The sequence below is a fragment of the Fragaria vesca genome, linkage group LG2 (assembly GCF_000184155.1).
Source record: "Fragaria vesca subsp. vesca linkage group LG2, FraVesHawaii_1.0, whole genome shotgun sequence".
NCBI lineage: Eukaryota > Viridiplantae > Streptophyta > Magnoliopsida > Rosales > Rosaceae > Fragaria > Fragaria vesca.
The window spans coordinates 16,924,031-16,948,957 of record NC_020492.1 but is presented as its reverse complement, the minus strand read 5'-3'; the positions used below and the strand labels follow the sequence as shown (position 1 = coordinate 16,948,957).

The window sequence follows — 24,927 nt, the reverse complement described above, 5'->3', positions numbered from 1 at the left end:
AAGATCAATTAGCAGATGTTCTCACAAAAGGAGTGTCAAGGAAGTGTTTGACAACTCGGTTGGCAAGTTGGGCATGATCGATATCTATGCACCAACTTGAGGGGGAGTGTAGAATATATTAAATATATTTACTTTCCTTGTATGTGTAGGTTGAATATTATGTATAGGTGTAGGAAATATTTTCCTATTAGCACTACAATTGTATCTCTATATAAACCTCCTATATGGAGAAGAATAATACATTGAAGCATACAAAACCATATTGAATCCTTATTTTCTACTAACCTACCATGACTGACGAATCACTACCATGCAGTTAACTACATGACACTAACACCAATACTAACACCGTTAAAGAGTATTGAGAAAACAAAAAAATTGAATGAACATGGTAAAAGTAAGGCTAGGGTAAATATTAATTGGCAATTAATTCCAAAACGCAATTAATACGATTTTTAAATATTTTAGCGAGACTTTAATTTTATCCTTCTTTATTTATTATATTAAAAAGCATTAAATATAAAATTTATCTATTTACCCATTCTGAATGATGTAGATTCCTGTGATCTTCTAAGGGGTAGGCAAGTAAAATTTGCTATTAGAATTAGGATTAGGTACGATTATCTATTTATTATTTTCATTGTTGTATTTGTAATAAATAAAATTAACCTAATTAATTGAATATTTGAATTACATTAAAGGGAATGAAAAACGTACATGAGTCAACTTAATTATCTCTTGAGATTTCATCTTGTTGGATTGAACTAACTCCATTTCGTTCTATAGTTATTTTTACATTATCTAAATAAAATGTTATGTGATGATATCAAAACATATGATTCCATTACCTACTCATGCTCATCAACCTTGTATAATTTTTTTTTAGATTTAGAATCCTACATTATTTAGATAAATTTTGGTTATGAGTATCGTTATTTAATAGAGTATATTTGATCATGTCGATTGTGACACAAATAAATATCATAGGGACAATTATTTTGCATAGCTATTTTATCCTAAATTGCATTATGTGAGAAACAAAAATGACTCGAGTCACTCAACATTGCCTATAGATACTTGAATAAAGACAAGCATGACATATAGATCATTATTGTACTGATACTGTCTCAATTTAACCACATTTAAAAAGTTGGTTTTTAACCACAAAAGGCTTCGGTACAATTGGGTATGATCCATCTATTTATAAGTTATATTTTTCTTCGTCCATTTTATGATATGGGATCTTTCCTCTCTAACATATATATTGCTTGGTAATATGAATCGTGTGAAAGAAGTAGTCATGTCTATCATTGTTTAGGCTTGAATTAAGACAATGAATATTTAATTTTTTATTTTCCTAAAACGATATAAATAACATTCAAATCCAATCTCCAAAATTTAGTGACTATAAGCTTTGATCGATTGTTGAACTTCAACAATTATTGTACAAATTTTCAGCAATTTGACCTTGCCTAATTAATCGTCACTACCAGGATAAGCACTTTAGCCGACGAAAAAGTTTCGTCGGCCTGTTAGCTTAATTCGTCGGCTAAGATTTCATCGGGAAAAGGTCATCGGCGATGACTTTAGCCTACGAAACTAGAATACGTCGTCGGCTTTAGTCCCAGAATTTAGCCGACGAAAAAGAGATCGTCGGCTTTTTTCCCATAATTTAGCCGACGAATATCTTAAATGTTTCGTCGACTGTAGTCTGAGATTTTAGCCAACGAAACGTTTAATATATTCGTTGGCTATAGTATGTAATAAAAAAATAAAAAATTAACTAAAGCCGACGAAATATAGTTTGTTTCGTCGGCTTTAAAGGTTTTAAAAGGGTTTAGCCGACGAAACATTTCATAATTCGTCGGCTAAACCTTATAAAAAAAAAAATACTATAGCCGATGAATTATGGCATATTTCATCGGCTATAAGTCCATTCCAGTAAAAAAATAACCGAAATTTCTAAATTACCATTCCAAGCAAGCTGCAAAATACACCAAAACAATTTCATATAACCAACAACAAGCACATAAAACTATATAATTCATCAACTACACAAAATCTACATCGTCTAAATTAATATCCGCTTCTGGAGGCTGCTGCGGAGGTTGCGGCAGCTGGGGTAGCGGTATAACCGGAGGCATGGGCGGAGATGGAAGTCCCTGAAGCTGGGCAGCTGTAAACTCCTGCATGTACTAGAACATCTGCTATTGCTGGGCCTGTTGGATGGCATATATCTCGGCAGCATAGGCTGCCTGCGCGGCATTATAGGCTGTCTGCGCGGCATTATAGGCTGCCTGAGCAGCTTGCTATTCCCGTAGTCTCTGAACTTCCGACTCTAGCTGAGTCGTCTTGGTGGTAGTGGTCCTGGTCCTGCTGCTAGTCGAGGCTGCCTTTCGTTGAAATCCTGGAGTGGTTTTCAGGACCCCCTCGCCCTTCTTTCCTAGACCCCGGCAGTAGAAGTTATTTGCTCGCGGTGGGAAGGTTGTGCCCATGATCCTCGCCCCAACCGTCGGATCCGAAGTGTTGATCCGGGACATGGCTTCTGACATCTCTTCCTCCTGCGTGTCCGGCCATGTCTCCCTCACTATAACACTCATCACCTCGTCACTAGCCTCCATCACCTTCGCCTAATTGGATAGGAAAAAATTATTTATTAACATTTTGACATATATATAAGTAAAATTAAAAATTTTAAAACGTAAGATGACTTACAATATCCTCCTGGACGTCAGGATATGTCTTCTCGTACGTATAGACGTACATGTTGACTTCTGGATGTTCCCTGACCGCCTCGTCCATGAAGACAGCGAACGGTCTAGAACCGGCACGATGGTTTCTTGTGTTGCGGTGCCGGTTTTGAGCGTTCGCCCGGGAAACGGCCTTCAAAGAAAAAAATAAACTATTAGTAAAATATTTAAAAACGCACGTACTTAATGACAAATTAACTAATTAATTTTTTTAAAAACCTGTTTACGAGGGTTGTTGAATTCTGATGTCAGAAGCCAACGCCACTCGTACTCCCTGTACTGGAACTCAGCAGGGGTACCAAAACATGCGTTCCCGTGCGTAGACCAGTGAGTCCGCAACTCGTTCTTCCACTCCTTGTACCTACAGATACAACAAAAATATTAGAAATATTATTAATATTACATACAATTTTGTTTTTTCATTAACTTCCCAACGTATCTTCCCCCATGCACAACGTCCGCCCAGCTGTTCTTCAGGTGCTCGGGAACCTCAAACCACACATGCATTTAACCGTTTATTAGTTTAGTTTTTCGAGAAATCAACAATGTAATACATAATATTATTGAGGCATTTTGTAAACTCACCGACATCGCGTTGTGGACCATGTCCTTAACCTCCTGCGGGACCTCGCCCCAGTCTGACCACAACATAGGGACTCTATCCCTAATGAGCGCTCCCACGCGGCCGGAGTACGTCCTCGACTTCCCGCCCGATACTATGTCGCCATCCCCGTCAGTAACGATGATGATCCTCCCTGCGGTACTGACGGTCTTCTCAAGAGCCTTCCCTATGACGGGACCTCTCTTCTTCTTTGTCGGCTTCGCTCTGATGGTGCCTATCAAATGATAAACCAAATTGATTATTAAAATCGGAGACCCTTTATTATTAATTATAAGAAAACAAATCATTCATCTTTCATTACCTGAGGGCGATGCGGCGGACGCGATGGATTCCGTCTCTTTCGCCGATGATGATACCCTCGCGGAAATAAGAGGCGTATCAAAAGGCACGAACCGGTACGCCGCTGATGGAGCCACTGGCGGGGGCAGTGGATAAATCGACGTCCCTGAGCCATCGACTGCAGATAAGGCCGGTATCATCCGAGGAAGGAACAGATGAGGCGACGGCATCTGTACCCCAGATGACCCACTATCTGAAGAAGTAGGACCCGGAGTGGGCGCCCGATGTATCTCAGGCATACGGGGTGCAGACACCTTCGTCTGGGTCTGAGGCCACAGCTGTCTCGAGGAATGAGGGACGCCCCGCTGCCTTGATGAAGAGGGCACCTTCGGCTGCCTCTGCGTCGTCTCCAGAAAGGTCGCACGTCTGGCTGTCATGGGGCCCCGAAACAACGTTTGAGGGTTGCTAGAGGTTCCCTCAGACGATTCGGACCTTTGGCCCTTCGAACCCTTCGTTGATCTAAAATTACCGCTCATCTTGTTTAAAATATTAATTTGAATCAAGGCCAATGTTTTAAAAGGCTAAGGCGTAGCCGAGGCTATGGAGCGAGAGCCTGACCAAGGCGTCAGCCTTTTGAAAAAAAAAAATTAGAATTTGTAACTTTTAAAAATTAATTTTTAAGCTCCTAACTTTTAGATTTATATTTCATGACAAGAAGAGGAGGTCAGTTTCATGCTTATTTTCATATTCGTAACAACACCACAAAATCAAACAATGTAAACCCATTCAATTAGTCAACAAAAAAACACCATTAAACTCTTCTCCTCCTACTTGAATCGATAATTGACGCACTTCAGCACTATCTATATTGGCTTAGATACCAAATACAAATTATGTTTCCTAATTCTCCAAAATTCACAACAAATGCAAATGACCTCATCTTCTTAGTACCCCATTAAATTTTGATTGAGAACAAGGACTAAATTTCAGAAACATGAATTAAAATGACTAAGAGATCTTCCAAACTATGAGCAGAAAACAATAAGCAATCGTCACTTGTCCTAGAGAATAAATGTGAGAGTGAATGCCTTGAACTAGCAAACACATAAAGCCAACTCTTCCGCAAATTCAAAGACAACAACTGACGCACATCATCAATGTCTAACAACAAATCGTAAAATTACCTGAAATGCAGTCGAAACCCAAGAGAGATCGGACACCTCCTTCTTCGGGTTGAAATGTACTTGAGGATGAGGGAGGTCTCGAGGCTGGAGCAGGAGGAGGAGGAGGGAGGGCTAGAGCAGCAAGAGGAGGAGGGAGGGCTCTAGGAGGCCGGCCGATGAAGAGGAGGACCGATCGGGGCTGGAGCAATAGGTGGAGGAGGCGGATCGGGAGACCGGGAGAGGGAGGCGGAGGAGGCTAGCTAGGGTTTTTGAAACGCGCTGTGGAGGCTGTTGAGCGCTAGGTCTTTGTCTGTATACAGTACAACTTTAGCCGACGAAATTTTTACTTCGTCGGCTAAACTTTGAAATTCGTCGGCTAAAATTTGAAATTCGTCGGCTAAACTTTGAAATTCGTCTGCTAAACCTTTAAAATTCGTCGGCTGACCTTTAAAATTCGTCAGCTGACCTTTGAAATTCGTTGGCTCACCTTTCAAATTTGTTAGCTAAAGTACTTTTATACATTCGGCACATTGTGATTGTGATGATCAAACTTGAGAAACGAAAATCCGACCGTCAGATCTGACCATCATGATAAAATACATGTATCGGAAAAAATTCAACTTGATTCGACAAGGTTAAGGGCTCGATCCGGTCGGTCAATCCGTTAAGTCAAACCCCTAAAAGCACGGAAAAGGTTATTGGGCCATCTAAATTACGTATTTTGGCCGGACCTTCAATTGAAAATAGTTTCAAACCGATGAGACCCAACAAGTCATGTAAAAATTTTAGGGTTTAGGGTTTAGCCGACAAAATATTAGGGTATTCGTTGGCTAACGGCATCTTAGCGGACAAATTATGACTTATTTCGTCGGCTAAGATGATTTAAGCCGACGAATTATGATATATTTCGTCGGCTGAGATGGTTTAAGCCGACGAATTATGGTATATTTCGTCGGCTAAAGTGTAAAAAATACATTAAAAAAAATAGAAGGTTTAAACCATACTAACTTCATGTTCATATATCATCAAAATTCATATAAAATAACAGAAATATGAATTCAACATATATAAACTATAAAGGTTATACATTCTTTTTATTACAAATTAATGTAATCGGAATTAAAACTAAGGCTCGTAATCGGAATCATCCGATGAGTCTTCGGTGTCAGAATTAATTTCTGGTAATCTATGCCTTTCCTCATCACCAGAGTCTTCGTTTGTTTCTTGATTTGGATCAACATCAATAAGCCTTGGCTCTTCATCACGAATTCGCACCGAACGACCCGTTTTAAAATTACTAAGGCGAACGGTAGAGGAGTTAGGAATACCTATTGCGTTGGGCTCTTGATACGCAACATCTTCTTCCTCTTCTTTGGCCTCTCCAAGTGTAGCCGCCCGATAAATTTTTCGAGGGTGCACAAGGTTGACTACTTTCCACGCGTCACCCTTAGCAAAATCATCAAGATAAAACACTTGTTTTACCGATGTGGCAAAAATGAACTTGTCATCTTCGTAAGAACTTGTTGCACTGTTCACCGATAATATTCCGTACTGATCGGTCTTCATGCTCTCCGGCCTAGTATCAAACCATCTACACTTAAAGAGGTGCACTGTCATGCCTTGCCCATAAACGAGTTTCACCACTGAATGGAGAACACCGTAATAGTCAACTCCATTCCGCCCACCATGCGCCATGACCCCAGAATTCTGTGTTCTCCGTCTACTGTCTCTCTGTTCACATATAAGTTGCACGCCATTCACCTTGCACATCGGATAAACTCTTGACATTATCAGCTTCATCGCTAAAAGTCTTAGTTTGTGCGACCAATTTGGGTGACCATCAAATTGAATATGGTTCATCTACAACCAACCATTCAACTGTAAATATGGATAATTATGTAATAAACATAAACACGTACAGAAATATTGAATTACGTACCCAGTCGCCAAAATAGTTTGCGAACTCCCTGTTGTGGTAATCGAGATCACCTTGAATGTCTGGACAATTTAGATGGATGTCTTTCAACTTCTGGACAGTTAATCAATACTCACCAGTGGGCAATGACTAGCTCATATGGTTGCAACTTGTAGGAGTCTGGCAAAATTCCATAAACTTCAACATCACTGGAGAGTATGGAAAGATTGAACTTCGGTACATCTACCAGTATGGTTTGCGGAGTTTCCTTCAACGCTTTTAAATACAACTTCATGTAGGTGACGCACTCGTGCGCAATATATGCTTCAGCTATACATCCTTCAGGCGCGGATTTATTAGCCACATAATCTTTGTAGTCTCCAAGTTGCCTATAAATCAAGTTGCAAAGTGTTATGATTATTGAACATGTATATTGAGGAATTCAGGTGTATAAAACGTACATTTCCATGGGATACATCCAAGTGTAGTGTACTGGACCGGTAAGCAACAATTGCTCAGGAAGATGGATCATCAGGTGAGGAATGATGTCAAAAAAATTTAGAGGAAATATCCTCTCAAATTTACACATGATATAAATGATGTCCTCTTGCATTTCCCGGAGGTTAGATTTTTTCACTTCCCGTATGCATAACTTCTGGAAGAATCTTGCCAACGCTACTAACGGCTCCACCACCTGACGGTGAAGGAACGGTGGAATGAAACAGAGAAGAGACGTTGTAGCAGGATATGACAGTCATAACTCTTCAACCCGTACATTTTATTGTCCCGGAAGTTCACACACTGGGCTATATTTCCTGCATAGCCTGAAGGATACTTCACACAACTCATCCACATGAAAATTACGTTCTTCTGGTCAGGGTTCACGGTGTAAGGAGCTTGGAGCATTTTTTTGCTTCCCTTCTTTCAATCACAGATGTCTTCTTAATTGCATTTTTTTTTAGATCAATGCGTGCCTTAGAACCGTCTTTCGTCTTCCTCTCCAAGTTCAGCATTGTGCCCACCACACTGTCGCAAACATTCTTTTCTATGTGCATCACATCTAGGTAGTGCCTGATCAACAACTTACTCTAGTATGGGAATTCCCAGAATATGCTCTTATGTGTCCAGAATTTGTACATGTTGGGTCTTTCAGGTATTGCCGCCATAATATTGGGATGATTGCTGAGCTTCCTAAAATCGTACTCATTAAGCACTGCTAAAATTTCTTCTCCCGTCCATCTTCTGGGAGGCACACCGTTTTCTATAGTCTCATCAAATGCCTATGCATCAAACCGTCATTCGTGATCATATGGAAGGAAAGTACGGTGACCCAATTTGCATCTCTTGTTGCAATGACTGCTGCTCCCCTCATCGCTAAGGCACTCTATACAAGCCTTGTATCCCCTAACAACGTTACCCGACAACATCCCACGGGCAGAAAAATCACTGATGGTACCAACAACCATGACATGCATCTGGAACATCTCGTGTATGTACTTGTCATAGCATCTGGAACATCTCGTGCATGTACTTGTCATAAGTAGGATGACCAACGTCCCACAAAAACTTAAGCTCTTCAATCAAAGGTCTCAAATACACATCGAGACACTTCCCTGGATAACCGGGCCCCAGAATCAACAAACTCAACATATTGTATTCCTTCTTCATGCACATCTATGGAGGAAGGTTGTACGGTACCAAAATCACCGGCCATACACTGTATTGAAGACTCATGTTGCCAAAAGGGTTGAACCCGTCGGATGAGAGCCCGAGCCTCACATTTCGGACCTCTGACGCAAAATGAGGAAACTCCCTGTCTATATGCTTCCAAGCCTCCCCGTCAGCAGGGTGTATAAGGGTATCTTCGTCATGCAATTCTCTATCAGCGTGCCATCTCATAGCTTCGGCCGTGTGTGAAGACATGTACAACCGCTCCAACCTATCACTCAACGGGAAATACCGAAGTACCTTCACAGGTTTCCTATTGCCTGTAAGAGTCAGCTTATACCTGTCAGTGTGACATACCGGACATGCGTCAAGGCCACCAAGGTCATTCCCTTCTGGATCTTTACCCCAGAAGAGAACGCAGTCATATCTGCATGCATGGATCTTGATGTAGGAAAGCCCAAGATCTTTCAGGATACATCGGACCTTATGATAAGTGGTAGGAAAACGATGACCGTGGGGCAGCATCGAAGCAGTGTACTGTAGATAATCATCAACAGCCTTCACGGTCAATTTTGTCTCAACTTTAATCTTCATTACGTCCATCACACTTTCAAGAACAGTCTTTTAACAACCGGGGCACACAGGGGTCTGTTGGAAAACAAGCAGTTTGTTGTACTTGTCAATACCAACAGTGTTGACAGCTCTAGGGAAGGGCTGCACCGGCTCAGGCATATACTGTCCTTGAGCGCATACACTGCTCTCATAAGGAAACATGTCGTTGATGAAGGCTGTTGTTGGATCGTTGGATGTACTGCCCGTCTCAGAAAATTGGTCATGATCATGCGGACCCCCTGATGATGTTTCACCGTGATATAACCAACATTTGTACTTCTCCCAAAACCCGTTACTCTTCAGGTGCTGTCATACTCTGTCAATCGCAAACTAATTATGGACAGATTTCGACAACACCCAAACTTTTTCTCCCATTTTTTTTTCCCAGATGAGCTGCTGTCCAGATCTGCAAATATAAGGAACTTTAGCCGACGAAATTAAAATGTCGTTGGCTAAACTTTTATTTTTTCGTCGGCTAAAGTTTATAGACTATAGCCGACGAAAAAAATTCTTTAGCCGACGAAATTAAAATGTCGTCGGCTAAAGTTGACCATAGCCGACGAAATTTTAAATTAGCCGACGAAAAAATAATTTGTCAACCTGATTTTTTTATTTTTGTCGGTTAGAGCCTTTCTTCTGGTAGTGCGTATATTTTCTCTGTACTTAATTATTATGCTTATTTTGAAAAAAAAAAAAAAAAATCGGCCTAGCTTGTAGATCCTCATTCCTAGATAAATACGGTTAATACTTATTTAAGTTAATTACATACATGTTTCCCTTAAACACCAATAATACATATATATATATATATATTAATGTAAAACCTCCATAAATTAAGAGTTTTTTCCCATCCGCCCAGTTAGTATGGGATTTTTTTCCCATCAACAAAATGATATTTTAAAATTTTCTATAACCCTACACACTAACTGTTTGATTCCCACTAGCTTAATATTTAATTTTTCTCTATTTTCTAACAAAACNGCCGTTCCTTTCTCAATCTCTCATCTCTTTCTCCCCACTTTTGTATTTCTTTCCTAGATCTAATCCCTCTCTCTCTCTCTAGTCTCTCGCATACCAGTCTCCCACATCGACTACCAACTGGTAGTCGCTGGCAGCGCTACTAGACCCGAAAGCCGCTGATACCATAGCCTCTAGTCGGAGCTCTTTTTTCCGACGACGTGCGACGACGACAACCACCACCACCACCTCTCAATGACTCCTTCTTCCACTCCCCAACCCTCGCCGTCAAAGTCCTTTGCATCGAGATCGTCCTCAAAGTCTATTGTCGAGATTAGCTTCGGCGGTCGACGTCGGGCGGTGGATCTGACGGCGATCGTCAGCTTTTCGACGGTGATGGATCTGATCTCGGGAGCGCAGGAGATGGAGGCTGGGTTCTGGTGGAGAGTACAAGGAAGAGTTGGCGTTGTATTGTTTTCTGGTTTTTACTGCCGTATTGATTTTTTTGTCGTTAACCATCGTTAGTGAGTCTGTTACCACAATTGACTGGTTCCAGTGCACCAAGTCTCATATGATCAAGTGCTTCGTCGGACATTTTTGGGATTGTCCCAAATGCCAGAGGAGGAGTAGCAAGGGTTTTGGTGTATGTTTTTGCCGGGACCAATTACCCTCTAATCAGAGTTTATACGAGTCCAAGTTGGTAACAGAAGCAATTGAAATGTCAGTGTATATACACTAAAAAACCAAGAGCGACAAAAAACAGTTTTCATTTATTAATACAACACAAAATATCCGCACAAATGTAACCCCGATAAAATAGACATCCTTAGTTACATGTCAACTCTTTAATTAGTTATGAACTTACAGAAGAGGAAGGATCTAAAAATGACCTTTTTATTTTAAGAATTTGAGGATTTATACTATTTTATATTAGTAGATGACTTCATTTAAATATCTCAACTGTTAATCCTCTAGATTCATATGCAAGAATATGCAAGAAACATGTCTACAAAATTTCAACTAATTCCATAATTATTTGGTCATTCAAATTGACGTAAACAATTGTAGACCGTTAGATACAATTAGAACGAATATTGTGCTAATAAAATGATTAAACGTTTTTCATTTTGGCTAAGTTTTTGTATGATTCATATGTGGGTAAGTAACTAGAGAATTGGTGGTTTTGATTATCAAAATACATGATAGAATAAAAACATCATCAGTTTAAGAGTTTAAGAAGGTCCTCTCTAGATCCGAACTCTGAACTTATGATACAAATAAAAAACATTAGCATCTTTGAAAATACCTCAAAACTACTACTCTAATCCATGAGTTCAATGTCTTTGATCACTAATTCAGTGACATATTTACTCGGGTTTGTAGTTTTATATTGCTGATTATTTATGCATCTTAATGTTAAGATTTTGATTTTTTACTGTCCCAACAAATCCTTGAACTGATTAGGATAATTGCCTAAGCTACAGTACCACGTAACAACAAATACTATCTCTTCTACTTCGATTATTTCTTGATAACACACGCGCCCTTTGTTGTGTTATTTGACGATTCTTGTTAAATCTTAATTAGATTTTGTTTAATTTCTTCCCATATTTCATTTGATTGAATTGATACAAGGACTCAAGCCAACAAAAAAAACTAATAACTAATATGAGTGAACCATATATAAGATCAAGGCTAAGATCAAAGTTACAAACAATTAATGCAAGTTACTCAGAACCAAAAACATGCAGGGCATGTTTACTAACTTGGAATGGAATTGAGAGTGGTGTAATTGATTCCATAATGGGTGAATTCCGGTGTTTACTAACCTATCAAGCTATTGGAATGGATGTGGGTCCCACTTGCTTATCAGGAATCGATTCCTGATGAAACCCCTTATTCGATACCCAAGGGGAGAGATGAGTATCAGAATCAAGGTAATAGAATCAATTTTTTCTGTCTAAAATATCCTCACATAATTATATATATTTTAAGGGTATTTTCAATTCATTTCTTCTTGTAAGGGTATTTTAGTAATCAAACTAGTTTTAATTCTGATTCCATATGGTAAGTAAACAACATCAATCATAATTATTTCCATTCATATTTTGATTCCTTATGGTAAGTAAACAATAGAATGGTATGAAATATTCTGATACCGATTCTTGTTGATACCGATTCATGATAATTTCCATTCCAAGTTAGTAAACGTGTCCGCAGTGTTAATTAACCCACACATGGTTTATCTATCTTTTTAAATAGAAATACATCATGAATATTGTTCGTTGCCATGTTAACTCTACGTTCACATAAAACCACCCCGATGCATGCCTCCATAGTTTTCATCAAATTTGGATGGGAAAGTTTTCAAAGAACAACAGGTGTGCGACGATATTGTGGTAGATATTCATGATCTATAAGAGAACATAAAGGGCAGAAGTAAAAACATACATATGTATGAAACCAAAACTTAAACTTTCCTGTTTTCATTTCAATGATTCCATCATAAATGGATGAATATGATCATTAACAAGGACATGAATATATCGATACGGACGATACCATTGTTGTGGAAGGATTGGCCGTTGTTCCTGATCCTTAGTACTGTAGCTAGGTGCCTAGGTCTGCATGCTTATCAAGTTTTAAAAGGTTTCTGATTCCAAATAAAGGTACGTAGAAGAGCTCGACCTAGCTAGCTAATTTTGAGAGTGCATGTAGTAGAACCATGGGTTCGAAACTTCGAATAGTACTGATATACGATTCTAAATAGGTTCTACCACACATTTGCAGATGTATGCAGTATTATTACCGATGATAGCATCAAATTTGCTGTTTTAGAATTACAAAGTATTACTGCAAAGCCGATCAATGAGGAAATTGCTAACAATAGTGGTCAAAGTAAGAAATCACTTATATATACTTATTATCACTCTGCTGTACAAATTGAAGAATAAAAATGCTAACCACACCAAATTTCATCTCTTTCGTTTATCTGTGCTGTGTTCCTAAAAACCCATGAAGACAGTAAGTGAGTAATTTACCAAGTGTAGGAGTTAACCATCTGCCCCTCCCTCCTTTAACAAATCAACACTAAAAAACTAAATTGGGGAATAAATAAAGTCAATAATTTGTATCTTTCTGATCATGTCTGTGTTTTCCATATGCCTTTTGATGGAGTAGTCTCCGTTATCTTTATGACTTTCTGTTTTCTTTGCCTGCGTGTGGAGACGTTTCCTGGATCACAACAACTTACCGATTTGAGCACATCAACTCTTACTATATGATGATCGGATGTCCCTTTGGATGAGAAGACAGAGTATGATCCGGGAACAAACTTGTATGGCGAATTTGAGGATGCTAATATGTAATCTACCCTCGTTCCATACTTACATGTCCCCTGCACACCTACATCATCAAAGAAACATAAATCACATTCAACTTTTAGGCCCATATACCAAAAGCAATATCAACATTGGGGTAGCAATTTTACTTTGGCCTTTGGCGATCATGACTACCGACTCATATTCTCCTTCAAAGTCCTTGGCATCTGTGTACTGCTTGCTCTTCAAGTACCTCATTACCTCGACCTTGGGTGTTGGCTTTCCCATCTCCTCGTAATACTGCATCAGTCAAATAAAGTCACAAACAAGGTAAACCAACTATATGATTTGCAGGCTAAAATTTTAGAAAAAGGAACATGTTTATATGTGACACCTTTACTATGTCAGTCCATCTTTCTTGAGAATAATCTGATTCCTCTAGTGAATTGAGACCTCCGGCCAAGATGTGAGGCTCATTGCTCGATTGGATTATAGCGTTAACCTGCCTCATCCTCCAGTTCTCATCAAGATGATCAAGGTGGGTGCACTGGAAGTTGACTTCTCCGGCTTGGGGTACATCAATGGTGGCTTTCAGAACGTTCCTGTATCAATTTTCAAACCATAACTGGATTTAATTTCAACTTAAAAATCTATTTAACTTGTTACTAATCATGCTGGTCTTCATAGCTAATAGAAATGTGAACACCAATAGTTCAAACTTCAAAGAAAGCTGCCTTTTCAAGAAACAGTTAGATATTAAGTCTCGTGTAACCCAATCATGCCTACTGTTTAGTAATATATCCTACCTATATTGCAGCATGCCTTACCTAACATTGCTGAATTATACTCTCTAACAGCGACATTTCGCTTTCATTAAAAGTGAGCATAAGCCTTAAGGTTAGCTTGGAGGATTGGCTTCTAGAGCTGTACTGATAAAGACAATCATTGATGATAATGTTTTCTCCATCATCACAAATCTTTCCGAAAAGAGAAACATCACTACATCTTTGCTAATGCATTATCTTTTTAATCAAATAGTTAAAATTCATGCACATTGATAAACAAAACGAAAACATAAAAAAAGTTCAGCTTTGATCTGGAAAAGTAAATGTTCCGAACAGATTCACTCTGTCTATGCTGAAAACGAATACTTATCAAGTCCCGGAATAAACCCAGAAGATAACCCTGCACAGAAATAGCTGTTGCTCTGAAGATATAAGCATCCCCAGTAACACAACAACCTTTCTACCTAATACAGACGCACCAGTACAGCCTGTAGAAAATACTCAATACAGCCTGTAAAAAATTCAAGCTCATAAAACATGTCTTTTCTTTTTCTTGCTACAGAAGAGAACCGATATGACCCAGAACCCATTAATCCAAACACATCATGGAGTATTCCTTCTGGCTTTTAAAAAAAGTACCCAAATAATTTCATATCCTATTTCCACAACAATAAAGTTAAGAATAACTGCTGACTTTATGAAAGCAAAACTGAAAAGCCAACATCTTTATGAGCATAAGAAACTTCTCTGATTAAAAACAAAGATACGCGCAATGCCTTTTGAGTTTTAACTTTTAACTTGGTGAATGTGGTGTAAAGCAAAGAATCACACTGACCTGAAATCAGAGTCATCAAAGATTTTCTGAACCTTAGACCGCTTGATCGGCCATTTCGACAAGATGGCATTGCCGTACTCCGGCGCCCAGCTCTCAGCAAACACATAGTTCATCCCCAAAGCAGCAGCCAAATCCGAAAGAGGCTTCATTTCCTTCTCCTCCTCTGCTTTCACATCTTGCAGAGCCAAAATGTCAGCATCCAATTCCCTCAAAACCTCAAGAACAGTCCTATGACTTGTATAGTACTCTCCATTTTCACAGTTCCCAATATTATTAGGAAAGCTCACACTCGGCTTCAACGGACCTTTTCCTTTTGAAACTCGACTTGGGGAGAAAGAAGATAAAGAATTACTAGTATCAAGCTCTCTGCCTTCAGCAAAGCTCAGCTGTCTGCTTTTGAGCAATGAGATTTCATTATCCGGCAAATTGATCGAGACCCTCATCTTGGATTTCACGAACTTCTGTTGCGTTTTCTGATTCTCTGAGCTCTTCATCGCGTTTGGGTGTAAAGGCGACTGCTTTAAGATGCTCTTGGGTCGGTCCATCGCCGATTTGGGTCTGCAAGTAGCGTTCTTTATATCCTTAACGAGGCCGTTTTCGTCTCGCTCCGGTTTCTCCGGCGTCGGAATCGCCGGCGCCATTGAGAAAAGTGCTGCGTTGAAAGTGGCGACCCGAATGGGCCGCGGCGGCGGGGGATTCTCTGTTTCCGGCTGGCCGTTGGGGTGGACCGTCGCCGACGAGGGGCCGTTGGAAGTGGGTTCGTGGTGGAGGTGGGAGTTGGAGTTGGTTTTGGTTTTGGAGAAGCGTTTGATGACCACTTTGGTCGGGGAGCGGCGGCGGGCCGGCCACCGGAGACGGGAGCAGAGGCGGAGGAGGTTTTTGAGCATTGTTGGGGAAATGGGTTCGGGTCAAAAACGGGTCTTGGGTTGTGGGTTTGTTGGGGGAGGAGGAAAGATGGAGTCTTTGAAGAGATGAAGAAGAAGAGTTGCAGGGGTTGGGTTTGGCATGAAATTTAGATTAAGGAGGGTTTTAGGGGTTGAAGGAGTCTTGGGAGAAATGGGTTGGTTACACTTGGCAAGCAAGGAGAGGGTGAATGAGACTTAGAAGTTAGAAGGGTGGTGGTGATTCATAGAGATGTGAAGAGAAAGTGAAGCCCTGTTGCTCAACTGCTCCATGGAAATGTTTATTGGAATGGTTTGGTAACTTGGATTAAGATAATGAAAGACTTCTAATCAAACATTAGAGTAGAGAGATGGATTAAGAAAGTTAATGAGAGAGAGAGAGAGAGAGAGAGGAGATGCATGGAGGAGGAAGTGGGATTTCTTATTGGGGACGCCACGGCACCTGATATCCGGCGTATCCAACTCCCATGCAGCCCCAGTGGAGGTAAGGACTGTGGAGTCCACTCTTTGATCAAAAGGATCATATCATAGTGAGGTGTTTGAGGGTCCTGTGGGGAAATTGCAACTGATTTAATAGGCAGGGAAATTCCAGAAAAATAGTCCTACTTGCTAAAGACTTCCCATTTTATTTTGATGAAGAGTATTGACCCTTTATGATGTAATTCCCTTTAATATTTTAGCTTCTAGAATCAGTTTCTCCAGTCCAAGATGCCTTGAGCGAGTCTCTGCACCATTTGAGGGGTGCCTTGAGTTTTGTTCCATGGAACAAGAGATTTCAAGCATTATTCGTGGAGAGAGTTCCGAGTGTTGAGTTAAGTTGAGTTGTTATACTTCAAAACATGTATTCTTTACACAAACGGAAATACATAAGTTCACGTCAAGTTTTTTTTCTTTTTTTCATTAACAAACCGAAAATTTGAAGGCATGCGGTGATTCAATAGTCCACCAAGAAAATGTACCCGTTCTAGATTTTTAAGACTTTTTAACCAATGAACTTTGAAATATGACCTTTTGAGGAGGTTGGATGGTTTTGAGTGTTTTGACCACACTTCCCTAAGATATAGAAGAAGTTCGGAAATTACTCAAATGGATGTGTATTGAGGGAAGTTGGGGGATCCCAATAGTTGATCACAACTCTTTTTTAGAATGAATGAATGAAAGTGTTCATAGGTATTGAAAATGAATTTCTTATGCATTCAACATAATGTTAAGCAACATGGTCTAAAGTAGATCCTTTTCCAAAATTTTCACATACCATGCAATGCATAAAATTTTCTTTTACTGGACAATCTGACGTTGAAGTTTTCCTAACAAGTGTGCTCCAGAATCACAGTTTATATACACTTCTAACCTCATTTTTAACCTACCTGTACATAAGCATTGTGTTAAATGAAATCAAAGAAACCTAATTTTTGGGATATTTGTGTGAACTCCTTGGCCAGACTAAGACCCTTGCTAGCCTGCACTACAGATGTAGAATATTTTTGAGAGAAAAGCCAAGAATGCTAGACAATAAGTGTTGACAAATTTGGCATCCACATTCTCTCAAAGTTTTGTATTAATATATAAAGAGTAGGTAAATTATGAACTGTAGTGACCTATTTTTGTGGGTCTAGCTGGAGATTATGTCTCAAACAAGATGCCATTTGCCATGGAGCTATGTAGTACCACTTAATAAATTTCCCAGCAAAATGACAGCTTTTTTTGCCTTCTACAAGTCCCACTAAAATTCTCACACCCCATATCAGACCCTAGCTCTACTACCGCCAGAAGCTTTTGATCCAAGACAGAGAATATCTCCCATATCTGAGTGCCTCTCCTAGTCTCTGTCTCCTAAAGGAGACACTGAGGCCCATAATCTGGATAATATAACACAGAAACTGAGAGAAAGAGTTGCAGAGGTCAACTGGGATTTGGGATTTCTGCACCTACCATTCTGATATGATGATCTGTAGGTTTCTGCTGGGAAATCTCAATAATATGAGATAATGGAAGCCAATTAGCCCAGTAGTTCAAGTGTGTTAATATATGATGATGATTATGATCCAATACTGCATTTAAAAAGTCTAGAATTGAAGAACAATATGTCATCAAAATAACAACTTCTGTCCAACATAGACTAGTCAGATTCTTCTGAGACAAACAATTTATATTAATAAATATTGCAATGACTAGAGCCCATTTGTTAATTGGGTAGTTGAATTAGTATCAGCATGACCAATATGTATTAGTTATTTCGTTAATTATATATGGACAGGTTAATTATAGAGATCTATAAAATTGATTGATCACATGGCCAGTGGACCAATTGATCTAAACATTGACAGAGCAAAAAGGACTCATCTAGATTAAGCAGGACATATATAGGAGTAGGAAATTCATTAATATGTGAAAGGGTGATACATCATTGGACTAGAAATGGAATATGGTGGAGTCACATTCTAACTTTAGACATCACAGAATAACTCCCCTCTGCTACTGTCCTTTTTATTGGAGTTGGTTTTAATAGGATCACAAGCATTAAAGCTTGTGGCATTTCTTTCATATGATAGAGGTCAATGGAGAGCCACTTGATTAGTTAACCTCCCAAGTATTGAGAGGCATTAAAGCTTGAAACATGATTTTTTTTCCCTTCCCTGTCAAATAAAATAAAATAAAAATTTATAAATGAAAAATGTAAAAAATAAATAAAAATGAAGTTTAGAATCGTCGACAGCAGGGTTCGAACCTGCGCGGGCGAAGCCCAACAGATTTCAAGTCTGTCTCCTTAACCACTCGGACATATCGACTTCATGTTAACAATTATCAGATTTATAGATATCACCATTTTGTTTCCTAGCCCAGTGACAGTGGTCACCATCACTTCCTGCAGTAAATGGTACTTTCTCGGTACTAATTTCCTCCTGATTAATGGAAAAAATATTATTGTAGAATCAGAGGAGTGGGTATGTATTGGGTTCATTAGCATCATCCTTTGAAATATTCTCAGGGAAAAAGAGATATCCAGGTTAAAAGGCACCATAATAAAAGGACTATCCGAAAGGCGGAGTTCCATCATCTATGTAAAAAGTCTGCTTGCTCTATACAAACAAAACTATGATCTCTACCAACTATGTCTACTTCTTTCCGGAACTGATCGTCCTGTATGAACTGTAAGACCCAGAAAACAAAATAAAAAAACAAAATCCATATAGGAATTTGAGTTTAGCTAAACTTCATTGGTGTATTGAAGTCTTCCCCAGACTAACCAGTTCCTATCCAGTGTGGTTCACACACTATGGACGAGCATATTGCACTTTAATCCTTCGCTGAATTAAAGCTCTACATGAAGGGCAGTCCTTCATTCCTTGTTTCAGATGCAGCTCATTGCATGTTGCACACAAGACCTGATGTGCGCACGGGAGGAACACCACTGACATCTCCTCAGATAGGCACATCACACACTCGCGGTCCTGTCTCAAACTTTCAGTCCCCCGGGAATTTGTTAACTTCTTAGAGACGGTAGAACTTTGGTTTGCCTTAGTACCCACCACATTTTTCCTGTCTGCCAGGCCAGCCCCAAAGCTTCCAGTAGCATCCCTTCTTAGCGCTGCTATTCTTGAGGAGTCAGATTCTATTTGAAGTTCAGATAACTTCCTCTCAAGTAATTTGATCTCTTCCACATACTTCTGCATATCATCTTCTGCCTTGAGTTTCATCTTGGCCTCCTCCACTAATGTCAAAGCTTCAAGTTGTTCTCTTTCATTTCTCATAGAGGCAGCCTGTGCGAGTATTATTTCCTTTTCCCTTATCACCCGCTTCCATCTGGCCTGTAATATTTAGATTTAGCAAAAAAATCACACAAAATATGCTTATCTATAAGCTGGGAATTCAATAAAGCTCTTATGCGTATGTTTGTCTTTGTTTTTCCTATTGTAGTTTAACTTTTGGTTAACACCCTGGTCACTGCTGCTTACCCAAAATGGTCTAAATGTCTAATACAGAACAATTATTTGAGACTACTCTCCTTACAACCTATAACATGTAGGTACATTTAGTACCCTTTACAAATATACAATGAATTAAAATTTGTATTTTGACTCCTTACAACCTAAAATATCCAGTACTGATTAGCCGGTCAGAAAAGCAAAATGCAACTCTAGCTAATACACAAACAGTGAACGCTTCATCCCCTAAACCCAAGTATACTTCTCATAATTTTAATGTTAACAGTTAAATCTATATTGAAGAAGCATACCTCAATTTGTTGAAGAGTATTTTTTGCCTTGCCTAAATCCTGTTGCAACACAGCCACCTTGTTCTTTTTTGTTTCAAGCTCCTCCTTCAATGAACTCTTCTGCCCCTCCCATGCCTGGACCTTTTTCAGTGCTTTCTTCTCCCTCTCTAATGCTTCTCGAAGGTTAGCAGCTGATTCTATAGACAGTATTTTGGCAGAACTCAACTGCTTCTTGAGAGTGGAATTGTTCTCCTGAAGCCTAGAGATAGTTGCGTTAGCACCGTCCACCTGGCTGGATGCATTATTCAAGGCATGCTCCATCTCAGACAGCCTCTTCATGGTATTCTCATCCAGCATTTGTTTCTCTTTTTCAAATTTTCCCGCTTCTTCCTTCTCTTGCCTCAGTGCTTTAAGTTCAGGTCGTTCTTTGCCAAGTCTACGAGAAACCTGCATAACCTTCTCATTGGCCCACTCTGTCCAACTCTGTAGCTCATTCTGCAGTTTCTGCAACTGGGGAACTAGCTTCATAATCAGCTCATCCTTCTTATCTTGTGGGACATACTTCCCTAAAGTCTCATCATATGGGATGCCAGCACAGTAATCAACAGTCTTGGGGGGAACAGAGGTGCAGACTGGAGTCTTAGTTTCAGATTTTTCTTCTGAATCAGACTTCTGTTTCTGCTTGGTATCCACAGAAGACAATGAAGATGTGGTACCTTTTGAAGGTACTGTTGAGGAGCAACCTCTTGCAGGTGAAGCAGATGGATTACTGGTTCCTCCTGGTACAGTAACCTTTGAGGAGGAATCTTTTGTTCCAGCTTCAGGAAGATCAGATGGAGGCTTTGCCCTCCTTTCCATAAGAAAACTACCAAATGCAGCAAGCTTCCCTGATTTGAAGCCTCCTTTTGACCTATAAGCCCTGTAGTTTCTCTCCATCTGCAAGGATCTCTTCCGAAGTGCTGCTAATTCTGCCTTGGTCCGCCCCTTTCTACTAGCTCCTGATTTTTCTTCAGAGGTAGATGTCTGAGATGAAGATAGGACATAATCCCTTGTGGATCCCAAGCATTTCTCCAAACTATCAAGCATTGATGACAAACTCTCCTCCTTGCCTTCTGGCGTTTCAGGGTTAGCAGAGTTTGATAAATTTCCAAATTTAACTGTTTCAGAGAGAGAAGGGTGGTTCTGAGAGTTGGGAAGTGATGGCTTGGAGGAATTTTCTTTGCTAGGATTAGGATGGTTTGTTTCATTATTTGCCTCTGATTGTAATTGGGAAGAGGAAGAATCAGGGGAGCTCTCTGTTGAGGATTCTTCAAAAGCAAGAACACTTGATAGATCTCCTTCCATTGTACACGCTAGCAAAATGTTTAGGTCACATATCAATAACCACCACATTGCTTCTGCAACTGATAAGGATGGCCTGACCTCCCTAAGCACACTAATCATTTCTAGCATCGTGTACTCCACCAGGTGCTGTAAATTATCAAACTCATTTTCTCTTGAAGTATCAGTATCCTTCCCTCCCTCGAGAAATTCCAGAGTATCATTTACAATGTTCAATACAGAGTCCTTACCGCCTATGTAAAGGCCGCCTCTAGAAACAGCCTTCACAGCAACCTCCTCACTGTACCCACATTCAGTAATCCGCTTGATTGCACTCTGGAAAATTGCTTGCAAATAAGACAACAATAGTTCTTCAAGCTGGCATGCAATAGGATCATCCCAATCTCTACCTTCATCGGCTCCCATTTCCAATTCTTCCTTAGGCTGAACCGCCATAGCCTCTGCCGGCTCAGGTTCACTGCGTTTTCTACATGCCTCTGGATGTATTTCACTCAGAGGCTTATTTACACTCCCTGGAGAAGCTTCAGCTGGCTTTTTCTTTGTACAACAAAGAGCTACTGCTTTAGTCTTCTCTCGTCTCTTCTTGGATGACATCCCTTGGTTACTGCCGGTACCACCACTATTGACCATTTTCTTTATCCTATCAACAACAAGAACATATCCCACAATATCTTTACAACTCCAATCTATATTAAATAACACTAGAAACCCAAAACAAAAAATACGATAGAAATGTGAACATTACCAAAAAAACAAATAACAGAAGCGAATTAAACTCCATACCCCATCAACAACAAGAAATACATTGTTCATTATGTAAAATGGCACTAACAAACAGACTAGCGGCAGAGCCTTCATACCTGAACTAGAAATCAGTCGGCAAAACACATAGTAATCACTCTTCCCTATCACTGAAATCGTTTCGAAACCGAGTCGACCATGTAACAATGTTGCACCCAGTTAGCTGAAACCAAACAAAAAGCAAATAAGGCATGCAGCCACACAAACCCAATTGCTCAAACACCACCACCACCAACACAAACCAGTCTTCAAAACCACCACAGAATTAAAACCCATTTCACAAAACCACCAAAACCACGATCCTGGTGGCTACACATAAATTAGACACAGCAAAACAAAAAACAAGAACCCAAACTGAAGAACAAGAGAATCATATTTCCATACCCAAAATCGAGAAGAGAGCCACACAAACCAGCACTGGGGTTCAGTGCTGAGCCAAAACCGAGGTGAGAAAGTGAAGGGTTTATCTGGGTAGAGAGAGCAAGGTGTGTGCTTGGGTTGCCCACCACCTGCTTGTGTTTGTGTGTCACTCACTCAGTCAGTGATGGGTTTTGGGGAGAGGGTTTTATATATGAAGAGGAGGAAAATGGTCCTGTTTTGCACTTGGCGTCTTCGGCCTATTTTTTTGGCTTTATACTGATAACCGCCGTGGCAAGCAGCCAAACTTTATCCCATTTGTTTTGACCTCTCACACTATTCACCAACCCCCAATTTTACTTTTTTTTTCTTTTTTTTTTTTCTATATATGCCCCCAAACATATTCCGAGAGCTGAACTTGAAACTCTAATTTGTGAATTCGGACTTCATAGACCATACGTTTGCTAAAATGTATCGTTTTTATGAGGTGTGCAAATTTGGTAGATAATCTCGTAATTTTGAGAAAGTTGAGACTACGTATCGTGTATAAATGAAATCTCGATTTTGATATTTTACAAGACTCTGTCGTTGAATAACCCCAATTAGGTTGTCGTCAGTCAACAGTTCATTGCACTTCTAAATCCATTATTGAGTTGCACTAATTTTGGAATATTTGCTTGGTAAATGATTTCTTTGCTTCTCTCCTAGGTCGATTTGGATTTTAAACCAGTTTTTGGTTCTATTGGTTGACTGACCGAAACTATTTTAGTTTGGGATATCCTTTACTTTGCTACCATATAATATAGTATGTGGTCAGATTTTATGAGAAAATGGCATTAGTTGTATAATTGATATGATACAAAATCTCAATAATTCACTTTTTGGTTAAAAGTGTTGAAGTCAAGAAAGAACGGTTATTCTTTCTTCTTTTTTTTCTTTTTTTTTTTTTTTGTAAAAGAGAGTTGACAACATTAGATCAACTAGCTGGCAAAACTGCCAAGACTAGACTTGAGTTGACAAGAAACTCCGAAACCTATTCTAAGCAAAGTAAACTCATTTCAAGTCGATGTTGAGCTTGTTGAAAAACGAGCTTACAAAACAAAGAAACTATGTCTTTTAGGACAAAATCATCTTTAAACTCCTCATTAGCCATGCACGCAATTGTTGTACCAGGTTACTAACAGAAAGCCACTTCCTAGCAAACAAATAGGAGCACCTCCTTATTCATAAGCAACTGGGCAAGACGTCTTTATTCGTGATACCAACTCTCGTAGCATTCTTGATATGAAAACGATTGCTCTTGAACCATAAACCAACCCAACTACCTAAGAAGGTCCACCTCTTAGGCCAAACCCACCCTCAATATTAAGTGAAGTGACGGTGGCAAGACATCCTCTCTATTAGCACACTGCAAAAGGCCTAACAACTAAAATATGTGCCCAAGCCCAAAAGGTTGAGTTGAGCCCAAACTTAAGAAAAATGAGTATCCCTAAACGTCTTCCACTTCATCACCGTTGCTGTCAAGTTCTTTGGCGGTTTGCCTCTCCAGCTCCCTATCCTCATAAAACTAGTGTCGCAACTGAAATACCAACCGTAATTGAAAAAAGAGAAACGATCCCCAAACAATCAAAAATGGTGATCGGCAAATTTGCTTCTCTGTTTACTCTCTCTCATTTCTAACAATATGAAATATGAAAGAAATTCCATAAAGAAATAAAAAATGAGAGAGTTACTACAAAAATTGACTGAATTTTTCTTTTGATGAAAAATAAAGTGTAGAGACAAAGAGATAGCAAGAGAGTCATCTTATTCATTGATAAGAGCCCTTTATATAGGGAATTACACAATACCAATATGGTAAGGATATGAATACATAGATCTAGTCTAACTACATATCCTATTGGCATAAGGCCAAGACACACATAGAGAATATCCTAGAACACTCCCCCTTGTGCCGCGCGCTGATATGCCGATGGTGCTGATCTGTTGCCTCGTCAAAAACCTCGTTAAGTCACAAAAACACTGTGGGAGAAAAACTGAACCTTGATCGTAGGAGAAAAAGAGTACAACACACCCTTCACATTTGATAGTGACATGTATGTATGTGCTAGACTCCCCCTGAAGTTCGCACCTCCCCCTGATCTTTACATCAATCATAGGGCTCTTCCTGATTCTTACTAATCACGGAAGTTTCAACAACTTAGCATGTCAATGCTTTTTAACATGTCTTCAAATGTGGTATTGGGCAATGATTAACTAAATCATGCCGTATTGTCCTCAAATGATCTTTTACACTTAGATCTTGAGGAGAAGGTTGCTTGTGAACTCAAAACATAAGTTCGTGCAAGAAATTAGATTTCCGCGCAGCATGACCTTCAATTACTAGAACAGTCGTAACTTTCTC

General features: G+C 39.6%; 2 protein-coding genes and 1 non-coding gene across 3 annotated transcripts; all 3 read right to left on the bottom strand.

Moving 5' to 3' along the window:
- Positions 1–13,024: 13,024 nt before the first annotated feature.
- LOC101302029 lies at positions 13,025–15,861 on the bottom strand. Its single transcript, XM_004290647.1, has 4 exons — positions 14,907–15,861; positions 13,681–13,888; positions 13,457–13,586; positions 13,025–13,371 (listed from the first exon to the last, which is right to left on the bottom strand). Exons 1-4 carry the CDS (start codon positions 15,791–15,793, stop codon positions 13,109–13,111), a joined length of 1,488 nt encoding a protein of 495 aa, XP_004290695.1. The 5' UTR covers positions 15,794–15,861; the 3' UTR covers positions 13,025–13,108.
- Positions 15,862–18,515: 2,654 nt separating this feature from the next.
- Positions 18,516–18,597, bottom strand: TRNAS-UGA. The gene has a single exon. It is a non-coding gene; the product is annotated as a tRNA-Ser (tRNA).
- A 471-nt stretch (positions 18,598–19,068) lies between these two features.
- Positions 19,069–22,706, bottom strand: LOC101301739 (putative E3 ubiquitin-protein ligase RF298-like). The gene is made up of 4 exons (XM_004290646.1): positions 22,551–22,706; positions 22,226–22,329; positions 20,046–22,005; positions 19,069–19,617 (listed from the first exon to the last, which is right to left on the bottom strand). The coding sequence occupies exons 3-4, from the start codon at positions 21,993–21,995 to the stop codon at positions 19,084–19,086; spliced, it is 2,484 nt and encodes an 827-aa protein (XP_004290694.1). The 5' UTR covers positions 21,996–22,005; positions 22,226–22,329; positions 22,551–22,706; the 3' UTR covers positions 19,069–19,083.
- Positions 22,707–24,927: the final 2,221 nt, after the last annotated feature.

Excerpts from the sequence above, each read along its gene's own strand:
- LOC101302029 (XM_004290647.1), bottom strand. The coding sequence starts at position 15,793 with ATGCTCAAAAACCTCCTCCGCCTCTGCTCCCGTCTCCGGTGGCCGGCC. Across the intron at positions 13,587-13,680 it reads GATGGACTGACATAGTAAAG|TATTACGAGGAGATGGGAAA; the intron begins GTGTCACATATA and ends TGACTGATGCAG. Across the intron at positions 13,372-13,456 it reads CATGATCGCCAAAGGCCAAA|GTGTGCAGGGGACATGTAAG; the intron begins GTAAAATTGCTA and ends TTGATGATGTAG.
- LOC101301739 (XM_004290646.1), bottom strand. The coding sequence starts at position 21,995 with ATGGTCAATAGTGGTGGTACCGGCAGTAACCAAGGGATGTCATCCAAG. Across the intron at positions 19,618-20,045 it reads ATACTCTTCAACAAATTGAG|GCCAGATGGAAGCGGGTGAT; the intron begins GTATGCTTCTTC and ends TAAATATTACAG.